This window comes from Oncorhynchus nerka, linkage group LG15 (assembly GCF_034236695.1).
Source record: "Oncorhynchus nerka isolate Pitt River linkage group LG15, Oner_Uvic_2.0, whole genome shotgun sequence".
Classification (NCBI taxonomy): domain Eukaryota; kingdom Metazoa; phylum Chordata; class Actinopteri; order Salmoniformes; family Salmonidae; genus Oncorhynchus; species Oncorhynchus nerka.
Genome location: NC_088410.1, coordinates 54,365,533 through 54,383,373, shown reverse-complemented (window position 1 = coordinate 54,383,373; position 17,841 = coordinate 54,365,533). Strand labels below are relative to the sequence as shown.

The 17,841-nt window shown below is 43.0% G+C and overlaps 1 protein-coding gene across 1 annotated transcript in view; it reads right to left on the bottom strand.

Annotated features, from left to right (window-relative positions):
- Positions 1-3,451: 3,451 nt before the first annotated feature.
- The window catches only part of LOC115143707 (voltage-dependent calcium channel subunit alpha-2/delta-3-like), a 77,361-nt gene continuing 62,971 nt past the window's right edge, over positions 3,452-17,841 (bottom strand). The window contains exons 18-38 of the mRNA XM_065001687.1: positions 15,933-16,016; positions 15,179-15,250; positions 14,052-14,113; positions 13,269-13,336; positions 13,058-13,103; positions 12,171-12,268; positions 11,888-11,981; positions 11,517-11,612; positions 11,285-11,403; positions 9,109-9,186; positions 8,845-8,906; positions 8,713-8,757; positions 8,468-8,530; positions 8,311-8,381; positions 8,095-8,170; positions 7,921-7,961; positions 7,753-7,808; positions 7,554-7,671; positions 6,300-6,412; positions 4,492-4,574; positions 3,452-4,300 (exon numbers count right to left, since the gene is read on the bottom strand). Of these exons, the coding sequence (XP_064857759.1) occupies positions 4,208-4,300; positions 4,492-4,574; positions 6,300-6,412; positions 7,554-7,671; positions 7,753-7,808; positions 7,921-7,961; positions 8,095-8,170; positions 8,311-8,381; positions 8,468-8,530; positions 8,713-8,757; positions 8,845-8,906; positions 9,109-9,186; positions 11,285-11,403; positions 11,517-11,612; positions 11,888-11,981; positions 12,171-12,268; positions 13,058-13,103; positions 13,269-13,336; positions 14,052-14,113; positions 15,179-15,250; positions 15,933-16,016 (1,638 nt within the window). The 3' untranslated portion in view covers positions 3,452-4,207. The remainder of the gene's footprint in view (positions 4,301-4,491; positions 4,575-6,299; positions 6,413-7,553; positions 7,672-7,752; positions 7,809-7,920; positions 7,962-8,094; positions 8,171-8,310; positions 8,382-8,467; positions 8,531-8,712; positions 8,758-8,844; positions 8,907-9,108; positions 9,187-11,284; positions 11,404-11,516; positions 11,613-11,887; positions 11,982-12,170; positions 12,269-13,057; positions 13,104-13,268; positions 13,337-14,051; positions 14,114-15,178; positions 15,251-15,932; positions 16,017-17,841) is intronic.

Below are 17,841 nucleotides of genomic sequence, written 5' to 3'. Positions count from 1 at the left end.
GGGCAGCTAGGTGGGTGGAACAGTGGGCCAATTTTCAATATAAGATTGTGCACCGCCCCGGAAAGCAGCATGCGAATGCAGACACCCTGTTGAGGCTACCAGCATTCTCTACCGCACCCTGTGTTGCGTCAAGCACTCCGGCTGATCAGTGCCCTGTGGTTTGTGCATTGATGCATGTCAACCAGCTGGCATGGCTAGAACAGGAAGCAGGGGTGGGGGATGACTTTGCAGACGCCCAACAAGAAGACGCAGAAATACGCCTTCTCCTCTAGCTTAAAAGAAGTGTAGGGGACAAGCGCAGGGAGGTAGCGTAATCAAGCCTTAATATGTGCCAGTATGGGATCAGCTTCAGGTGCAAGGGCTGAGTTTAGTGCATGTCCCCTTGCCTAATTCTGATGCCGTTTGTAAGACACAAGTGGTCCTCCGCAAAGCTGTGGCGCCTACAGTTTTGGACATGCTACATAGCACAACAACAGGGGGTCATTTAGGAGAGCTACAGGGGAAAGACAAAGATCGTTTTGACTGGCCGGGGAGTTTGACAATGTCGCAAAATTGTGTAAGGAGTGTGTGGACTGCACGTCCCGTAAAGCCCAAGGGCGGCCGCCATTTGCACCCCTAAACCTGTCTGTCACCTCTTGGCCGTGTGAACGTATAGATGTGGATATCTTGGCTCCCCTCACTAAAACCGCCAATGGGAAAAGTACATCCTGGTAGACTGAGATTATATCTCAAATGGACGGAGGAGTTTGTGGATGTGTTGAACATCCACAAATCTCAAACCTCTGCTTATCATCCCCGGTCAGATGGGTTGCTCGCGCACATCTAGCACACAAGAGAGGTCATCTGACCTCCAGCATCCACGAGAGGGGTAGTCTTCAGCAATGGGAGGGAGGTCAACGGGAGCCCAACGTTCTCGGGGAGCACGAGCTGTGCGAGACCAGAAGCCACTAGCGTGGTCCAAAGTTACCACATGGCTTCGGAGTGACTCAGGGACGAGCTTTTCCATCCAGGATTGGGGACAGTGGGTTGAACTGGGATGTTCTTCTACCATATGTTATGATGGTCTATCGTAGTAGAGTTCATGCAAGTACCGGTTTCAACCCATTCAAAGTGCTGTTTAGTTAAAACATTGTGACTAGGGGGCAGTATTTTCATTTTTGGAAAAATAACGTTCCCGTAGTAAACGGGATATTTTGTCAGGACAAGATGCTAGAATATGCATATAATTGACAGCTTAGGATAGAAAACTCTAAAGTTTCCAAAACTCTAAAAATATTGTCTGTGAGTATAACAGAACTGATATTGCAGGCGAAGCCTGAGAAAAATCCAATCAGGAAGTGCCTCATGTTTTGAAAAGCGCTGCGTTCCAGTATTTTACACGAGTCACTCTGGGAGCCATCAGGTGACCAGTTGCGCAATGTATTGTCCCGGTGGATATATTATCGAATAGATATTTGAAAAACACCTTGAGGATTGATTATAAGCAACGTTTGCCATGTTTGTCGATATTATGGAGCTAATTTGGAATATTTTTCGGCGTTTTCGTGACTGCAATTTCCGGGCGATTTCTCAGCCAAACGTGAAGAACAAACGGAGCTATTTCGCCTACTTTTTTTTTGTTGGAAAAAAGGAACATTGGCTATCTAACTGGGAGTCTCGTGAGTGAAAACATCCGAAGCTCAAAGTTAAACGATTTAATTTGATTGCTTTTCTGATTTCCGTGACCAAGTTACCTGCTGCTAGCTGGACAAAATGCTATGCTAGGCTATCGATAAACTTACACAAATGCTTGTCTAGCTTTGGCTGTAAAGCATATTTTGAAAATCTGAGATGACAGGGTGATTAACAAAAGGCTAAGCTGTGTCTCTATATTTCACTTGTGATTTTCATGAATAGGAATATTTATGTCCGTTGCATTATCCTACTTAGTGTCAGTCGATGATTACGCTCCCTCATGCGGGATGGAGAGTCACTAGAGGTTAAGAAATTGTTCTTCTCGTCAATGTGATGCTTGACATAGATCACAGGAAAAAATTTACATCTGTCAGTGAATATGTATTATGGCTGGATGACACTTTGTCAACATTAGTGCGGTCAGTGAAAAGACACCAAGCTAGTGCCTCCGGTCAGCAGAAGGCTAGCTTTGATTTTCGGGCCAATTATCTATATTAATCTGTGGGTAAATTGGTTTGGGTTTGAAATAAGGCTAAGAAGCGGTATGTCCTAAGTTTTAGAGGTGCTACTGTAGCCGATGTGAAATGCCTAGCTAGTTAGCGGTGGTGCACGCTAGTGGCGTTTCAAATCGGTGACGTCACTTGCTCTGAGACCTTGAAGTAGTGGTTCCCCTTGCTCTGCAAGGGCCCGCGGCTTTTGTGGAGCGATGGGTAACGATGCTTCGAGGGTGACTGTTGAGGTGTGCAGAGCATCCCTGGTTCGCGCCCAGGTCAGGGTGAGGGGACGGACGTAAAATCTATACTGTTACACTACAAACACCCTTTCCAAGTGGTAGAGCAGGTTTTAGATGTCATGTGCCGTATAGAATTGGCGGAGAGAGGTCCTGACACTATCGTGCATTTCAAACAACTCAACCCCTTTGTTCCTTGTTCATTTGCAGACACTCCGGTATGACCCGGCTGGGTGGGAGAGAGAGATTTCCTGCCCAACCTCACAGGCCATCCCGCCGACTGGAGGTCAAACCATGACCCAATTGGGTTATCACAGGCCGGGGTTCCATTCTGCTGTGGATTTTCCCAGAGAGAGTCTGTTCTGCATCAAGGACTGCTGTTGCCAGCTGTATCTAGCACACGATAGGGGTCATCTGACCTCCAACATCTACGAGACGGTACTTCCAGCATTCTTCAGCAACGGGAAGCACCAGCAGTATCTCTTTCAGTGGGAGGAAGGTCAACGGGAGCCCAACAATCTCAGGGAGCATGACTGGCAGCCACTAGCGTAGTCCAAAGTTACCACATGGCTTTGGAACAACTCAGGGATGGTCTTTTCCACCCAGGATGGGGATAGTGTGATGAATATGTAGGACAGCTTGTAAGGGAAGATATCACTAAATCATGAACTAATTGCTCACACCTGTGCCTGCTTACAAGACTCTGACCAGAACTCTGAGACACTGACATAAGGCAGAGCCAAGAGTGCAGGCAGGTCTTGGCAGGGGAGCTGTGCTTTGATGAACGCTGGACTTGTAGCCTTTGCAAGTATCTGCATTGCACTCACCTTAAACAGAGGGAGGTTTTGGCCAGTTCTCCTTAACCGTTCAGACAAGAAAAAAAGAAAAGAAAATCAGTCTTTCTTGTCTGAAGGACAAGTTTCAGAAAAAGTTAATGTCAAGCCCTGCAGATAATTCCACCATGGGTAACTGGCTATAAGAACTGAGCCGATGGACAAGGGGCAATGAAATGTGGTATGTAAACCTTATGTATGTCCTTAGTAGCTGTGTGAATATAAAGTCACTGCAACCTTAGATGGCTGCACCAGACCAAATGGTGGCACTATAGATCTCATCGTCACCAGTGCCACAATATTATACTGTATTAGAGCAATAATTATTGATCAAGTGGACTTTGTCTCATGCAAAAAATTATGTCAAATATTGTGTTTAGTATATCTGTACAATCACATATCGTTGCCCGTGTTATGTTGTCTGAACGTAGGGAAAAGTGGATCTTTTATTCTGTAAAATCCTGTCTTGCCGCTTGCACAGTCAGCGTATTACAGCTGTGAGAGTGTATTGAAGTATTTTGGAACGCTAATGTGGAGTGAACCAACAGATTTAAATCAACATGGTAATGCTTTCACTGACTGCACATAAAGGAAGATAGTTCCTACATCACAGAGGGCTGGCTTTGTTATCCAACTGATCTTGTGTCCTTTCTGTCATCCTATGAAACCCGTTCATTGCTGCTCTCAGGTATATTTTTTTCTGTCTAATGTCCATATTGTTTCCCCCTTTGAATATTGTTCTGTTTCTCTTGAACAATGTCTAATTTGTTATTTCTCTGCTGGCCAGGGAGATTGATTTACAATTGGTCCATCTCTCTGTTAGTAATAAGTAACTCAGTTGTGAGCAAGTTCTTCTTGTTGGCGAGGCTCCCTGTGCATTGTCAGCATTTGATGGTGCGCCAGTCTATCAATCTCTCCAGTGTTAGGTCCAGTGTTGGGTCCAGGAAGGTGGGCCTCGAGGGCGGTGTGGTCACCTGCTAATGAGAGTGGCCAGTAGGGGGAGCAGTGCTGCTGTAAGGGGGGCAGAGAGGCCTGCTGTTCCTCCACACTCCATGGCATTCTCCTGCATCAGACACAGGGGGCATCACAGGAGTTTCAGACCATAGAAATGAATTAATACATACAATACATGGTTCAGACAATATAAAGATGGTCACATATGCTTAATTTCATGTTATTAAACACTCAGAGGCATTCATGTACTTTCCGTGTAATCACAGAATTGTGACGCAGACACATCTACACACTACGTACCTCGGGGTGAAAAGGATGACACGTTTCTGGCCGCTTTCTGTCTTTCTGAAACTTCAGCCTATCACATTTCAGAGACTCATTGTGTGCAGAGGGGTTAAGGATAGAAATACTGATGATGAACCACACCTCAGATACCTCCGATACATTTAACCTCTTCAACCAACGCTATGTCATTATTGGATAAAAAGACGTGCCCGTTTTAAGCGCAATATTTTGTCACGAAAAGATGCTCGACTATGCATGGAATTGACAGCCTTGGAAAGACAAAACTCTGACGTTTCCAAAACTGCAAAGATATGATCTGTGAGTGCCCCAGAAGTTTCATACAGGAAATGCCCCAGATTCTGAAGGCGCTGTGTTCCAATGTCTCCTTATATGACTGTGAATGCGCCAGGAATGAGCCTGCGCTTTCTGTCGTTTCCCCGAGGTGTCTGCAGCATTGTGATGTGTTTGTAGGCATATCATTGGAAGATTGACCATAAGAGACTACATTTACCTGGTGTCCCGCCCGGTGTCCTGTGTCGAAATTATTGCGTAATCTGTAGGTCCATGCGCGTTCCATTTCTTCAGAAGAGAAAGTCAAATGCCACGATGGATTTTTTCGTCGATAGATATGTGAAAAACACCTTGAGGATTGATTCTAAACATCGGTTTGCCATGTTTCTGTCGATATTTTGGAGTTAATTTGGAAAAAAGTTCGCAATATTTTTTTATTTTTTTCCTTACCCAAACGTGATGAACAAAACGGAGCGATTAGTTGACACAAATAATATTTTTTGTAAAAACGGAACATTTGCTATCTAACAGAGTCTCCTCATTGAAAACATCAGTTCTTCAAAGGTAAATGATTTTATTTGAATTCTTTTCTGGTTTTTGTGGAAAATGTTACATGGTGAAAGAGAGGCATAATCCTATGCTAGGCTATCAATACTGTTACACAAATGCTTGTTTAGCTATGGTTCAAAAGCATATTTTGAAAATCTGAGATGACAGTGTTGTTAACAAAAGGCTAAGCTTGAGAGCAAATAGATTAATTTCATTTCATTTGCGATTTTCATGAATAGTTAACGTTGTGTTATGCTAATGAGCTTGCGGATAGATTTACACAATCCTGGATACAGGTTTTTTTTCGTAGCTAAACGTGATGCAGAAAACGGAGCGATTTGTCCTAAACAAGTAATTTTTCAGGAAAAACTGAACATTTGCTATCCGAGAGTCTCCTCATTGAAAACATACGAAGTTCTTCAAAGGTAAATGATTTTATTTGAATGCTTTTCTGGTTTTTGTGAAAATGTTGCCTGCTAAATGCTAACGCTAAATGCTACGTTAGCTATCAATACTGTTACACAAATGCTTGTTTTGCAATGGTTGAGAAGCATATTTTGAAAATCGGAGATGACAGTGTTGTTAACAAAAGGCTAAGCTTGAGAGCAAATAGATTAATTTCATTTAATTTGCGATTTTCATGAATAGTTAACGTTGCGTTATGGTAATGAGCTTGAGGCTGTATTCACGATCCCGGATCCGGGATGGCTCGACGCAAGAAGTTAACTGATAGTGTGGTGACTGTTTCTGCAACATCATTCTAGCATACTGAGAAAACCAAACCGTAATGCACGCTTCATAAATAGCTACATGTATGAGAAATGTATTAATACCTCTGACAATGAAGCTATGCACATTCTCAGAAAACTAAAGTCTAAGTTCAGAGTTCACTTACAAAACATTTATATTAAAAAACACTCAAAAGCTTTGTACTAACAATACACTCCAACACCTCAAACTTATTGAGGGTTAGTAAAGGATATACATTATCTCGATGGGATCCATGGAAACCAGGGGGGCAGAGCTGCAGTCACACTTGTTGTCCACGACGACCATGAAGAGATTACTGCTGGGAATCTGCTGAATTACAAAATATCTGAGGAGTGAGATAGAGAAAGAGAGAGTTGAGTGGATGCTTTTAACATAAGGCTAGGTCCCTATTTTCTCCACTTCCTGTCTGACTGACGTGCCCATGTTAAACTGCCTGTTGTTCAGGCCCTGAAACCAGAATACGCATATAATTGTACCATTGGTAAGAAGACACTTTGAAGTTTGTAGAAATGTTAAAATAATGTAGGAGACTATAACAATAGACATGGTTGGAGAAAATCCAAAGAAAAACCAACCGGAAATTGTGTTTTTTGGGGGGGGGGGGGCATGCTCTTAAAATGAAACGTATAGGGAAATAATTAAATCTAGCTCCCAGTATGCAATTCCTATGGCTTCCACTGGGTGTCAGTAGTCTTTGTTCAAGGTTTCAGACTTGTTTCTTCTAAAACGAGTAAGAAAAATTAGTTTTACTACAGGGACACAGACTTGGAAATTTGTGTATGCGCACGATGACACGCACATGCTAGTATCGTTTTCTTATTGAACATAATTCTTTCCGTATTAAATATTATAGCTTAATTACATTTGATGGTATCTTTGAATCGAAACATTTTGACTTGTTGAAACAAAGTTTAGGGGTAGATTTTCAGATTCCTATCTTGGCATGTTGAACGAGTGGATTACTCAAATCGATGGCGTCAACAAAATACTTCTTGGGATATAAAGAAGGATTTTAATCTAACAAAACGACTCTACATGTTATAGCTGGGACCTTTTGGATGACAAATCAGAGTAAGAAGAAGTATGTGAATATTTCATTTGTGAATTTATGAAACCTGTGCCGGTGGAGAAATATTTTGATGTGGGCGCCGTCCTCAAACAATCACATGACATGCTTTCGCTGTAAAGCCTACTGTAAATCAGACACTGCAGTTAGATTAACAAGTATTTAAGCTTTCAACCAATATAAGACGCTTGTGTTTACCTAAATGTTTAATATCCATAATTGTTATGATTATTTATTTGAATTGCACGTCCTCCAGTTTCACCGGAAGTTGCGCTAGCGGGACGCCTATCCCAGAACTAACGCATGAAATTACCCTGTATTGTGTATACACCTTCAACACACAGGCTAAGTGAGTTTATCGGTGCCTAATACACAGATAAGGTAACTGTGTCACAAGTACCTGGCACACCCCTCACAGTCAATGTTTCCCGTGGTCTCTTTGATGGTACGCTCAGAGACGAATGCAGGGTACTCCGTGTCACATGGCACCATCATGGTCTTTCCCCTCGACCTTTGGGCTGGAAATGGGACATGTAAATCTTAACATAATAAAAACACGAAACACACACACCTCAAGGTATATTCTTGCACACACTGACCTTTGACTGAGAGATCAACATGCCACCAGCTGTAAAGGTTGAACTCCAGCAGGAAACTGAGGAAAACAAACATACATTGATATAATAATACAATAATATGTACTGTGGTTGATAATCAGTGCATCTCATTATTTTATCGTATCAAGGTGATTATTTTATTGTTCTCACATGACAAGTTTGGTCAGGAGCCATTTCACGATGGAGAAGGGCTGGGAGAGAAGAAATTAAATAAATAGCATTGACTGGATGTATGTAAATCTGATGAGTAGTTTAGGGACAGTATGTACATGTGATATTTAGGGAGAGTCCTTACATGTGACAATATTTAGGGACAGTACTTACATGTGATAGAGAGCGTGCGCTGTCACTGCTGCCAGCATACACTCTACAGAGAGCCTGGTAGTCATACAGAGTGATCCTAGAGAGAGGAGAAAATGGACCATTCATTGTGTGTGTGTGTGTGTGTGTGTGTGTGTGTGTGTGTGTGTGTGTTCAGGGTATGACTAACATTTATCTATTTATTTATTTTATTTATTTATTTATGATTTATCCTCTAACCTTTTGAAGGAGCCCATGAGAAGCAGCTTGTTCATAACAGCACTCTCCACCTCTCCAAAGAACAGCCCCGTCTGAGGAAGATGTTTATTTAAAGGCAAATACTAAGAACCAGGGGAGCTACAGGACACACACACGTCTAGTATATAATTTATGGTACCTGAGAGTAGTCCTCTGTGACCAGAATAAATCCGTTGTTGTCAATAAGGTAACATTTGATGTCCTGTTAGAAATAAAGGAACATTAATTCAGATCTTTAAGGCATGACGTCATTTAATAATTAAATACTGAGAGGAAACAGAAAGGTCACAGACAGTAGTAAGTAGAACATCTGAGACATGGACCACATGCTAAGAAACAGGAAGTAGCATGACCCAGTGACAGACAGCTACTGTCTGGTCTTACCTCATTATCACAGCTAATGGTGCACTTCCCATCCAGAGCAGCACACTGGATCAAATCAATAAGATGAATAAATGATTAGAATAATCCATAAAGCATGTCTCACAGCACTGGATATTGTGTGTGTGTGTCTACCTGTCTACTAGCGGTCCAGAACTTCCTCTGAAAGAAATCCAGCTTCATCTGAATCCCAACGGCTATAGTGGGTTTTAACAAAAACAAACAGAACAGTCAGCACACTGTACATCTAGAAGAGGATTTAAAAATGTATTAAAGAGTTTCTTCACATGTCTTCAAAGGGGTTTTTATATAGTTTAAAACATTACAGTTACAAGCCTATAACATGTACAGTAGCCCTCTATGTCAGGGAGAAGTTAGGGTCTTTTTCAGGGAGCTTACAGGCAACAATAGGCGACTTCCTGTCATCCAGCAGTTGTATGGCAGTGCTGGCCAAAACCACACTCTTATTCTCATTTCCTGGCGTTAAACAGGAACACAGATATTAGCCTCAATCAACAAATGTTGTGTAAATGGAAAATAACAATTCCTACTATTTCAAAAGATCTTATAAAATACACTATATATTCCATTCCACCCTCAGCACCTCAGCATAATCACAGCTGGAAAACCAAGTCAGAAACAAAAGGGAATTACTCCTTTTCTAGCCAAAAGATGGCGCCATACCCACAGCTTTCAGCAGGCAATAGCAAACCACAGTACTCCACTCAGTGATGGAATCCCATCAGTAGCCTACAACCAGGATGTTTGAAGTGATTCTGACAGAGTGATGTGTTCTTATGAAAAATAAACAGTTCTGGTACTAGCACTACAGAACCTCTGGGGACAGGGATTGTTGGAGGAGGTTAATAGTATTAAACAGGGGAGGTGATAGTAAAGGAGGGATATTTTACAGATTAAGGGATGAGAGCAGATAGAGGAAGGTAGAGGCTGGTAGACAACAGGGAACAGTGTGATCATGATCCTCTCTTTCCCTCAGTGGGAAGAAAGTGGGGCACATTAAAAATATTTAAAAAATAAATAAAAATTACAGACAGCAGTGAGAGATGAGCTGTACAACACAACCCAGCTTCTCTAATATACAGTAGCTCACTCTCCCTAACTTGTAATTGAGTGTCATCTGTAGCCCTTTTCCCCACACCCCACTCAATAGATCTCTTTAGTTAACCATGTGTACTGTATCTCTGATAGGTTACCATGACGATTCGCTGTATCTGTGTCTCTGATAAAGGGTGTAGTTAGCCTCTTCGCTCAGTGAGACTTGTACACAATCTAGTCTCCTGTCACTGCAGGCCACATCCTGTACCCCAATAACATATTTATCAGCCCCTCTGATTGACCTATTTCCGTGAACCTTTTCCCATCACAAGGCAAAACTATAATACGGAATGCCTTACAGATCGGTACGGGCTATAAAGTGTGTGAACTATGGTAAAAATAAACGTTTAAATCCACATTTTCCAAAAGTCACTCCCTAGTCCCATACTCTGTAGTTGTCGCCATGCAAGATTACCGCGTGATCTCAGCTGGCAACGAACCTTTGGCTTTAGGGTGTGTGAGGGCTCAGACGGGTCAAGTGGTCCGACTGCGCCCTCTGCTGGAGGTGGGCTGCAGCACAGCCACTACTGATGTGCTCACCTGGGGACAATTGACTGAGTATTGTTTGTGCTCTCTAAAGGCCTGACTGAAGGGGCAGAGGGGGGAGAGTGATGATGAGCCAGAGACTATGGTGAATTCCAGGACAGTAGGATGTCCTGTTAATGGTTTGGCTCAAGCTGTTGGATTGGCGTTTGGTACCAACTGTTAGTTTTTACGGTCCCGGGGAGAGTTGAAAGAACACTGAATACAGTTTCCTTTTTTTGTTGAAGTCACGTCTCTGCGTCTCATTTCGTGCTGTCCCGCCTAGGATTTTGTCAGTGAAAATGTACGGCCTTTCACAGGTGACATGTTGTGAATTCGGTAAACTCTGGAAAAGTTGGATTTAAACGTTTATTTTCACAGAGTGGATAGTCCGTAAAAACTGGTAGGGCATTCCGGGTTATAGATTTGCCTTCGGTGACAGGAAAAGTTGATCGGAAATAGATAAACATTTACCAGGCTTCTGGTTTTCGGGGTTCACGATGTCGCCTTCAGCTACGGGAGACCAGATTAATGTGTGCATGTCTCCCAGAGTGACGAGGCTAACTACACCCTATATCAGTGACACAAATACACTGAATCTTCATGGTAAAACCTATCAGAGACACGCTGAATCTCTACGGTAACCCAGAGATACAGTAGACAGGGTTAACTAAAGAGATCTATTGAGTGGGGTGTGGGGGAAAATAGGCTACAGATGACACTCAATTACAAATAAGGGAGAGTGAGCTACTGTATATTAGAGAAACTGTATATAAGTAAGTAGTAAGTCAAATGAAGTTGTATTTCAAAGACAACATAATTGAAATACAGTGCAAGTAAATGATGGTGTAACACCTTGTGTTAAGTGAAGGTGTGTTTAAGGTGAGGGGATTCTGGACATAGAGTAAAGGTACGTTTTGTGTAAGTGTCTCCATACCTCCAAAGGGGATCGAGTAGACAAAGGTGCCGGGAACCTGCTCTGCTGCTCTCTTGTACCACAGAGGGAAGTGGTCAGCGTTGAACACCCCCTCCTTATCCTCTGCCGTCAGGAAGTCTCTGATGAGACACAGGAGGACATGAAGGAGTCAGAGGAGAGACTACAAGTCACTGGTACATTGCTTTGTCTCAGTTGTTGCACTGATTGGCCAGATGCTCAGTATCGTACTCACTGATTGGATAGGTGCTCTGGGACAACAAACAGGCTGGTTCTAGAGAGGCCAGTGCGTGTGCCTAGGTAAGCAATCTCCACTCCTTTGTCTGAGTTCCTGTTGGGGTGATGCAAGCAAACAAACAAAACAAAGAGTAATACATTCAGCACATTAATAACGATACCACAGAGTAGAGAGGATTGTGGGAAGAGGCGGGAACCACAAGGGTGATCAAAGCAGAGAGACCTAGTGACACGCTGATGTCGTTGATGTTTTGAACTGTTTAACGACGACCACCAACCCCGCAAAGAGCTGTGAGAGCAACAGAGGGAGGCGTGTTGCATAAAGGAGTTGAGGAGGAGTTAGTTCAGGAGTTAGTAGGCTAGACTCACTCGGACTTGTTGAGGGCCAGGCCGGTCCAGTAGGCCTCCAGTGGGGCTGTGACCACAGCATCAAACAACACCTCCTGGATCAGCTCCCTGTCACCTACAGCAGAGAGGGAGTGGTTCAGTCCTGGAAACACACTACCAAGTCCTCTACAGACAGGACATAGGATATAGGGTTAGGGTTAAGGCTAGGGTTGGAGCGAGGGTTAGGGTTACAGCTAGGTTATGACATCCCAGGATGTATAATGAAACCCCAGTAGCCTATAGATCCCAGTGTGGTGTAACTTACATTTGATGTGTGGCTTGCGTCCGGTCAGGTAGAGTTTAATGGCCTGGATCTGGGAGAGGGAGCGGTGCTCATGGTGCTCATCTGTGTTGCAATACGTCCTGTCAAATTAATAGGTAGACACACACCCAAAACACTTGAGGAGCTGACCAACAGAAACTAAACTAAATTATAGATAGAAAAATATAGAAAGTGGCACACTATTTCAGGTAAATAACCCATGTTGCTGCGTTTCAGCTGAACAGAACATAGACAGACATGCTGTTATATCACATGGCTCAACATAACATGCCTACTAAGAGAAACAGGGTGCGTTCATGTAATTTCACTACATCTACTCAGGTTTCAGAGCACTCTTGACTGAGTGTACCAGAGTGCAGAATAACTGATGAATTTACAAACGCGCAAACACTCGTTGAATATGACAGGTCTCAGTAAGTGACGGCAAATAAACATAATTCAATTATTGCCAGCAGCACAGCTACAGTCACCAACACTCTAGATAACATGAAAGCAGCCTAACCAGCTCTGCTTGGGCGAGTAAAATGGTCAGAGTGATGCGTTCTCTCATTTGTGTCTGGAAGTCGCTAGCTAGCTAGATTTAGCCAGTTAGCTTGGGTGCTTGACAGCCTTTGAGGTCAGAACGCTGGGATCAACCCTACTCCTCGGCCAGAGCGTCCAATGTGCACTCAGAGCAAAACTCTGAATTTACCAAAAGACAATCTTACAATGCTCTTAATTTACAAAAGTCCAAAGCGAACACTGAGCGCACTCTGGCATTCCAGAGTGAATTTACAAACACACCCACAGAAAGCAATAACCTATATAATGCTTGACTGACCAATCCCAAGCTCATAACCCCCCACATTACCCAAAACCCCCTGCATTACCATTCATCTGCCAGCGCAACATCTGGCTGTTCCAGGTCAAGGAGCCCTGCAAAACACATGAACATCAGAGAAGTGACGCTTCAACAGGGCCAGGCTGAGTGCCCTGATATATGGCCTTAAGAACAGGCAGACCACAGGTACAGAATATCCATAAACGTCTATGAAACTGATGAAGCTCTCATAGTTCGTTGAGTGAGTGAGTGGCTCTTACCTGCTTCCACTGAGACGTTTCCTCTGAAGAATAATTTGCCATGGCCTCTAGACAAAGCCACTCCAACACTGAACACAGAAACACACAGCAGGGTGAGCAGCAGAGAGAAGTCAACAGTTACACTCTTAGGGCTGGTTTCCCAAACACAGAATAAAGCCTAGTCCTGGACTAAAAATAATGTTCAGTTGGGATTCTCCACTGTGGCGCAGCGGTCTAAGGCACTGCATCTCTGTGCTAAAGGCACAGAGGCTGTATAAAGGCTGTATAACAACCAGTTGGGATTGGGAGTCCCATTGGGTGGCGCACAATTGGCCCAGCATTGTCCAGGTTAGGGTTTGGCAAATAAGAATTCTTTCTTAACTGACTTTCCTAGTTAAATAAAAATAAAACTGCTTTTCAGTCTAGGACTACGCCACAAGAGGTTGGTGGCATAATAAATTGGGAGAATTGGCTTGTGGCAATGGCTAGAGCGGAATAGGTGGAATGGTATCAAATACATAAAACACAAGGTTTCCATGTGTTTGATGCCATTCCATTTGCTCCGTTTCAGCCATAATTATGAGCCTTCCTCCCCTCAGCAGCCTCCACTGGACTGGACTAGGCATTATCTGTGTCTGGGAAATGGGCCCACAGAGACACATGGCACTTAAACACTCACTGAACCAGCCATCGTGTCAACTCTCAGGACATCAGAGTATTAATCAAGATTTACGGATGAATCAATGAATGTGCTGAAAAACTAAAGTAGTGTGTGTACCCTACTCTCAAAGCATCTCCCCTTACCTGAAGGGAGTTCCCTTGACTTCAGTGTAGAAATAGTCATTGTGCATCTTCAGGAGTCTTTTCTGAAAGCACATAGAAAAGCATGGAGAATGAGGAGTCATCCAGTGGATCTCATTAAAAGATGAAGTCCGTGCCCCTGCGGAAATCGAATTAGCATAATCAAATAATCCCCATAAAAAAAAATATGTCTGTTTACGCTAGAGACTTCTGTTTGGAATGGGCTACTTCTCAATCCACTGCATCCGCCGGTGTCGGCCTTCCGAGGTGTTTGTCGGACCAGGAAACATCCCGCAAATCGGTCTTCTCATGAAAACGTCTGTAGCGTCCGAAGATGAGATTCTCACAAACACGATGACGTTCTCCGTTTTGCTCTACGACCCCCACAACGTCAGTCGGCACCACCGATCTGCCAACTTCTTGTCGGTAGTGTGTGAAAAGTTTATCCTATTATACAGGGTTTGCCAAACTCGGTCCTTGGGACCCAAAGGCGTGCACATTTCGTTTTTTTGTCCTAGAACTACACAGCTGATTCAAATAATTATCTAATCATCATAATTTGAATCAGCTGTGTAGTGTTAAGGGGGAAACGAGAACAAAGTTTGGGAAACTTTGCACTAATATGACCCCACCATCAATAGGTTAGACTGTCACGAACACGTTCATGTTGGTTGTTTTGCTCTAGGAAGCCCACTCCATAAAAAAAATAAATGGAAGAATATATGGAAGTAGTTTAGAACATAAAAAAGTGGTTAAATTTGGTTAAAACATATATTTTTTAAAGATATCCTGATCTTTCGTAGATCTCTCAGATATAGGACTTACACTGCAAAACGTAGTTCCTTTTGATTTATTTTTGGGGATATCTGTTTTGCAATGTATTCAATGTGTTCCTATGGAGTAATACTAATAGCATTAAGGCCACATTTGATGAAATAACTTTTATTGCAACTTTTTTTTTAGGGGTCCTAAAATTCTAAATCAAATAGCTAAATGATCCTTGGTTTGACTTTCTTAAAACAATTCCATATGTTAACCCATTCCCGGGCCCATAGACCTTAAGGGGTTCAAAAAGGAGAGTGTAATCTTTTCTTTAATTGTCAGAGTCAGAATTTAATCTTCAGTCTCACCCCTTTGTCCACTGTCTTCTTCACCTCCATGGAGAATGTCCCAGTCTTCCTGTTGACCATGGCATTACGCAGCTGTAAAATAAGAACAGGATATTTATCAGGATGCAAAGAGTCCATGCTGTCTTAGAGTATACAGCGGCAGGGTAGCCTAGTGGTTAGAGCGTTGGACTAGTAACCGGAAGGTTGCAAGTTCAAATCCCCGAGCTGAAAAGGTACAAATCTGTCGTTCTGCCCCTGAGCAGGCAGTGTTCCGTCATTGAAAATAAGAATTTGTTCTTAACTGACTTGCCTAGTTAAATAAAGATACAAAAATAAAAACTCCCTGGAAAACAGTGGACGTTCCAGGTTATTTAAATAAATAGGGATACCTCAGGATTTTGTCAATGAAGCCCTTTATCTACTTTCCTAAGAGTCAGATGAACTTGTGGATAACATTTGTATGTCTCTGCGTGCTGATTGAAGAATGTTGCTAACCAGCGTTAGCACAATGACTGGAAGTCTAAGGTGACTGATAGCATGCTAGTAGATAACATAGACCTCCAGTCCTTGCACTAACGCTACAGTAGTTAGCATTGGCTCACGAAACTACCTCTAACTTCCTTCATACTGGATGCAGAGACATAAAAATGGTATCCATGAGCTCATCTGACTCTGGGGAAGTTATCCCGAAGTATCCCTTTAAGTATAGTAAAGGCAGTAGTAGTTTAACAGGAGTGTGTGTCAATTGTTTTGTTACGTCATGATTTAGACGTACAAAGTCATCCTTGTCCTCCCACTCCACTTCTGACAGGTCCACACTGCTGTAGTTGGGTTTCCTCCTCTTCTGGCCCTCCTGGTACTGAGGCACAGAGGAACACACATTTGATGGGAACAGTTGAGGAAGTCTAGATTTCGTTGTGGATGGTTTGGGTGCACAGCTAAATTAAGAGTGAACCTATACAAGGCTTCGTTCACACAGTCTTGCTCAAAACCAGAACAATCCTAGCCAGGTTAAGCAGTCTGACCGCTGAGATCAGACTGGTTCCACCAGGCTAGAACTCCCCAAAATGCAATCCCAAATTGATCAGTTCAATCAACAACCAATCACATAAACATGTCCGGTCCCACACACAAAGTCCAGTAGGGTCTAGTACAGCCTCAAAAGAGACAACCACAGTCACAACACAGAGAAACACACACTTACAGTACATAGAAAACCATCACATTCTAAAACACATATACACACACAAACACACACAATGTCACAGAGAGGTACTAACATCACATAGACACTGTTACACACAGATCCACTAGCACCAGTTTCCAGTGGAACCCATGCAGGGTCCCAGAGAGAGAGTGAGTGTCTGTGGTCTAGTCTCTGTATGGTACATTTACAGGACAGGAGGGTTACCTCTGGGTTAGTGTTAGCTCAGTTAGCCAGGGCCAGCCAGCCCTACAGTAGTAGCAATGGCCTGTATCCCTCCCTGCATGCATACATCAAAGGAAAAGGTGGGCATTACAGATTGAGTCTCCCAAACTTCCTCGGTAATACACACTCACACTGTTTACGTGTATGTGGTCAACATAGTCTGTCATGTAACAGAAAAGGACACTTTCTGTTTTTCAAAACACAGGCATTCAGTGTCTGTATTTAAACTATTTATTTAAAGAGATTCTCCAGTACTTTTTCTATACTTTACTTTTTAGCCAGTAGTTCTGAAAGTAATGCTCACGAGCAAAAAGTTGTCTGAGAAAATGGTGTACTATGTCACATACAGTGCATTCGGAAAGAATTCAGACTCTTTTGACTTTTCCAAATTTTGTTAGGTTACAGCCTAATTCTAAAATAAATAAATAAAAATCCTCATCAATTTACACGCAATACCCTATAATGACAAAGTGAAAACAGTTTTGGGGGAATTTTTTTGCTAATTTATAAAAACGTAATAAACAGAAATATCTTATTTACATAAGTATTTAGTCCCTTTGCTATGAGACTTGAAATTGAGCTCAGGTGCATCCTGTTTCCATTGATCATGTCACGCCCTGGCCATGGAGAGGGTTTTATTCTCTATTTTGGTTTGGCCAGGGTGTGACTAGGGTGGGAATTCTAGTTTCTTTAGTTCTATGTTTTCTATTTCTTTGTGTTTGGCCGGGTGTGGTTCTCAATCAGAGGCAGCTGTCTATCATTGTCTCTGATTGGGAATCATACTTAGACAGCTTTTTCCCATCTGTGTTTTGTGGGTAGTTGTTTTCTGTTTCTGCACCTGACAGAACTGTTCGTTTTTCTCTTTGTTATTTTGTTCTAGTGTTCAGATTTGAATAAACATCATGAACACGTACCACGCTGCGCTTTGGTCCACTCCCTCTTCTTCAGACGAGCGTTACAGAACTACCCACCACCAACGGACCAAGCAGCGTGGTAAGGAGGAGCAGCGTGTAATGGACTCCTGGACATGGGAGGAAATCCTGGACGGGAAAGGACCCTGGAGGCAGGCTGGGGAGTATCGCCGAACTGGGAATAGGGTGAGCATCCAGCCAGGAAGGATTGTGCCAGCCCTGCTCTCCAGACCTCCAGTACATCTCTACAGCCCAGGACATCCTGCGTCGGCTCTGCACACTGTGTCTCCTGTGCATCTGCACAGCCCAGTGCGTCCTGTGCCTGCGCCCCGCACGTGCCGGGC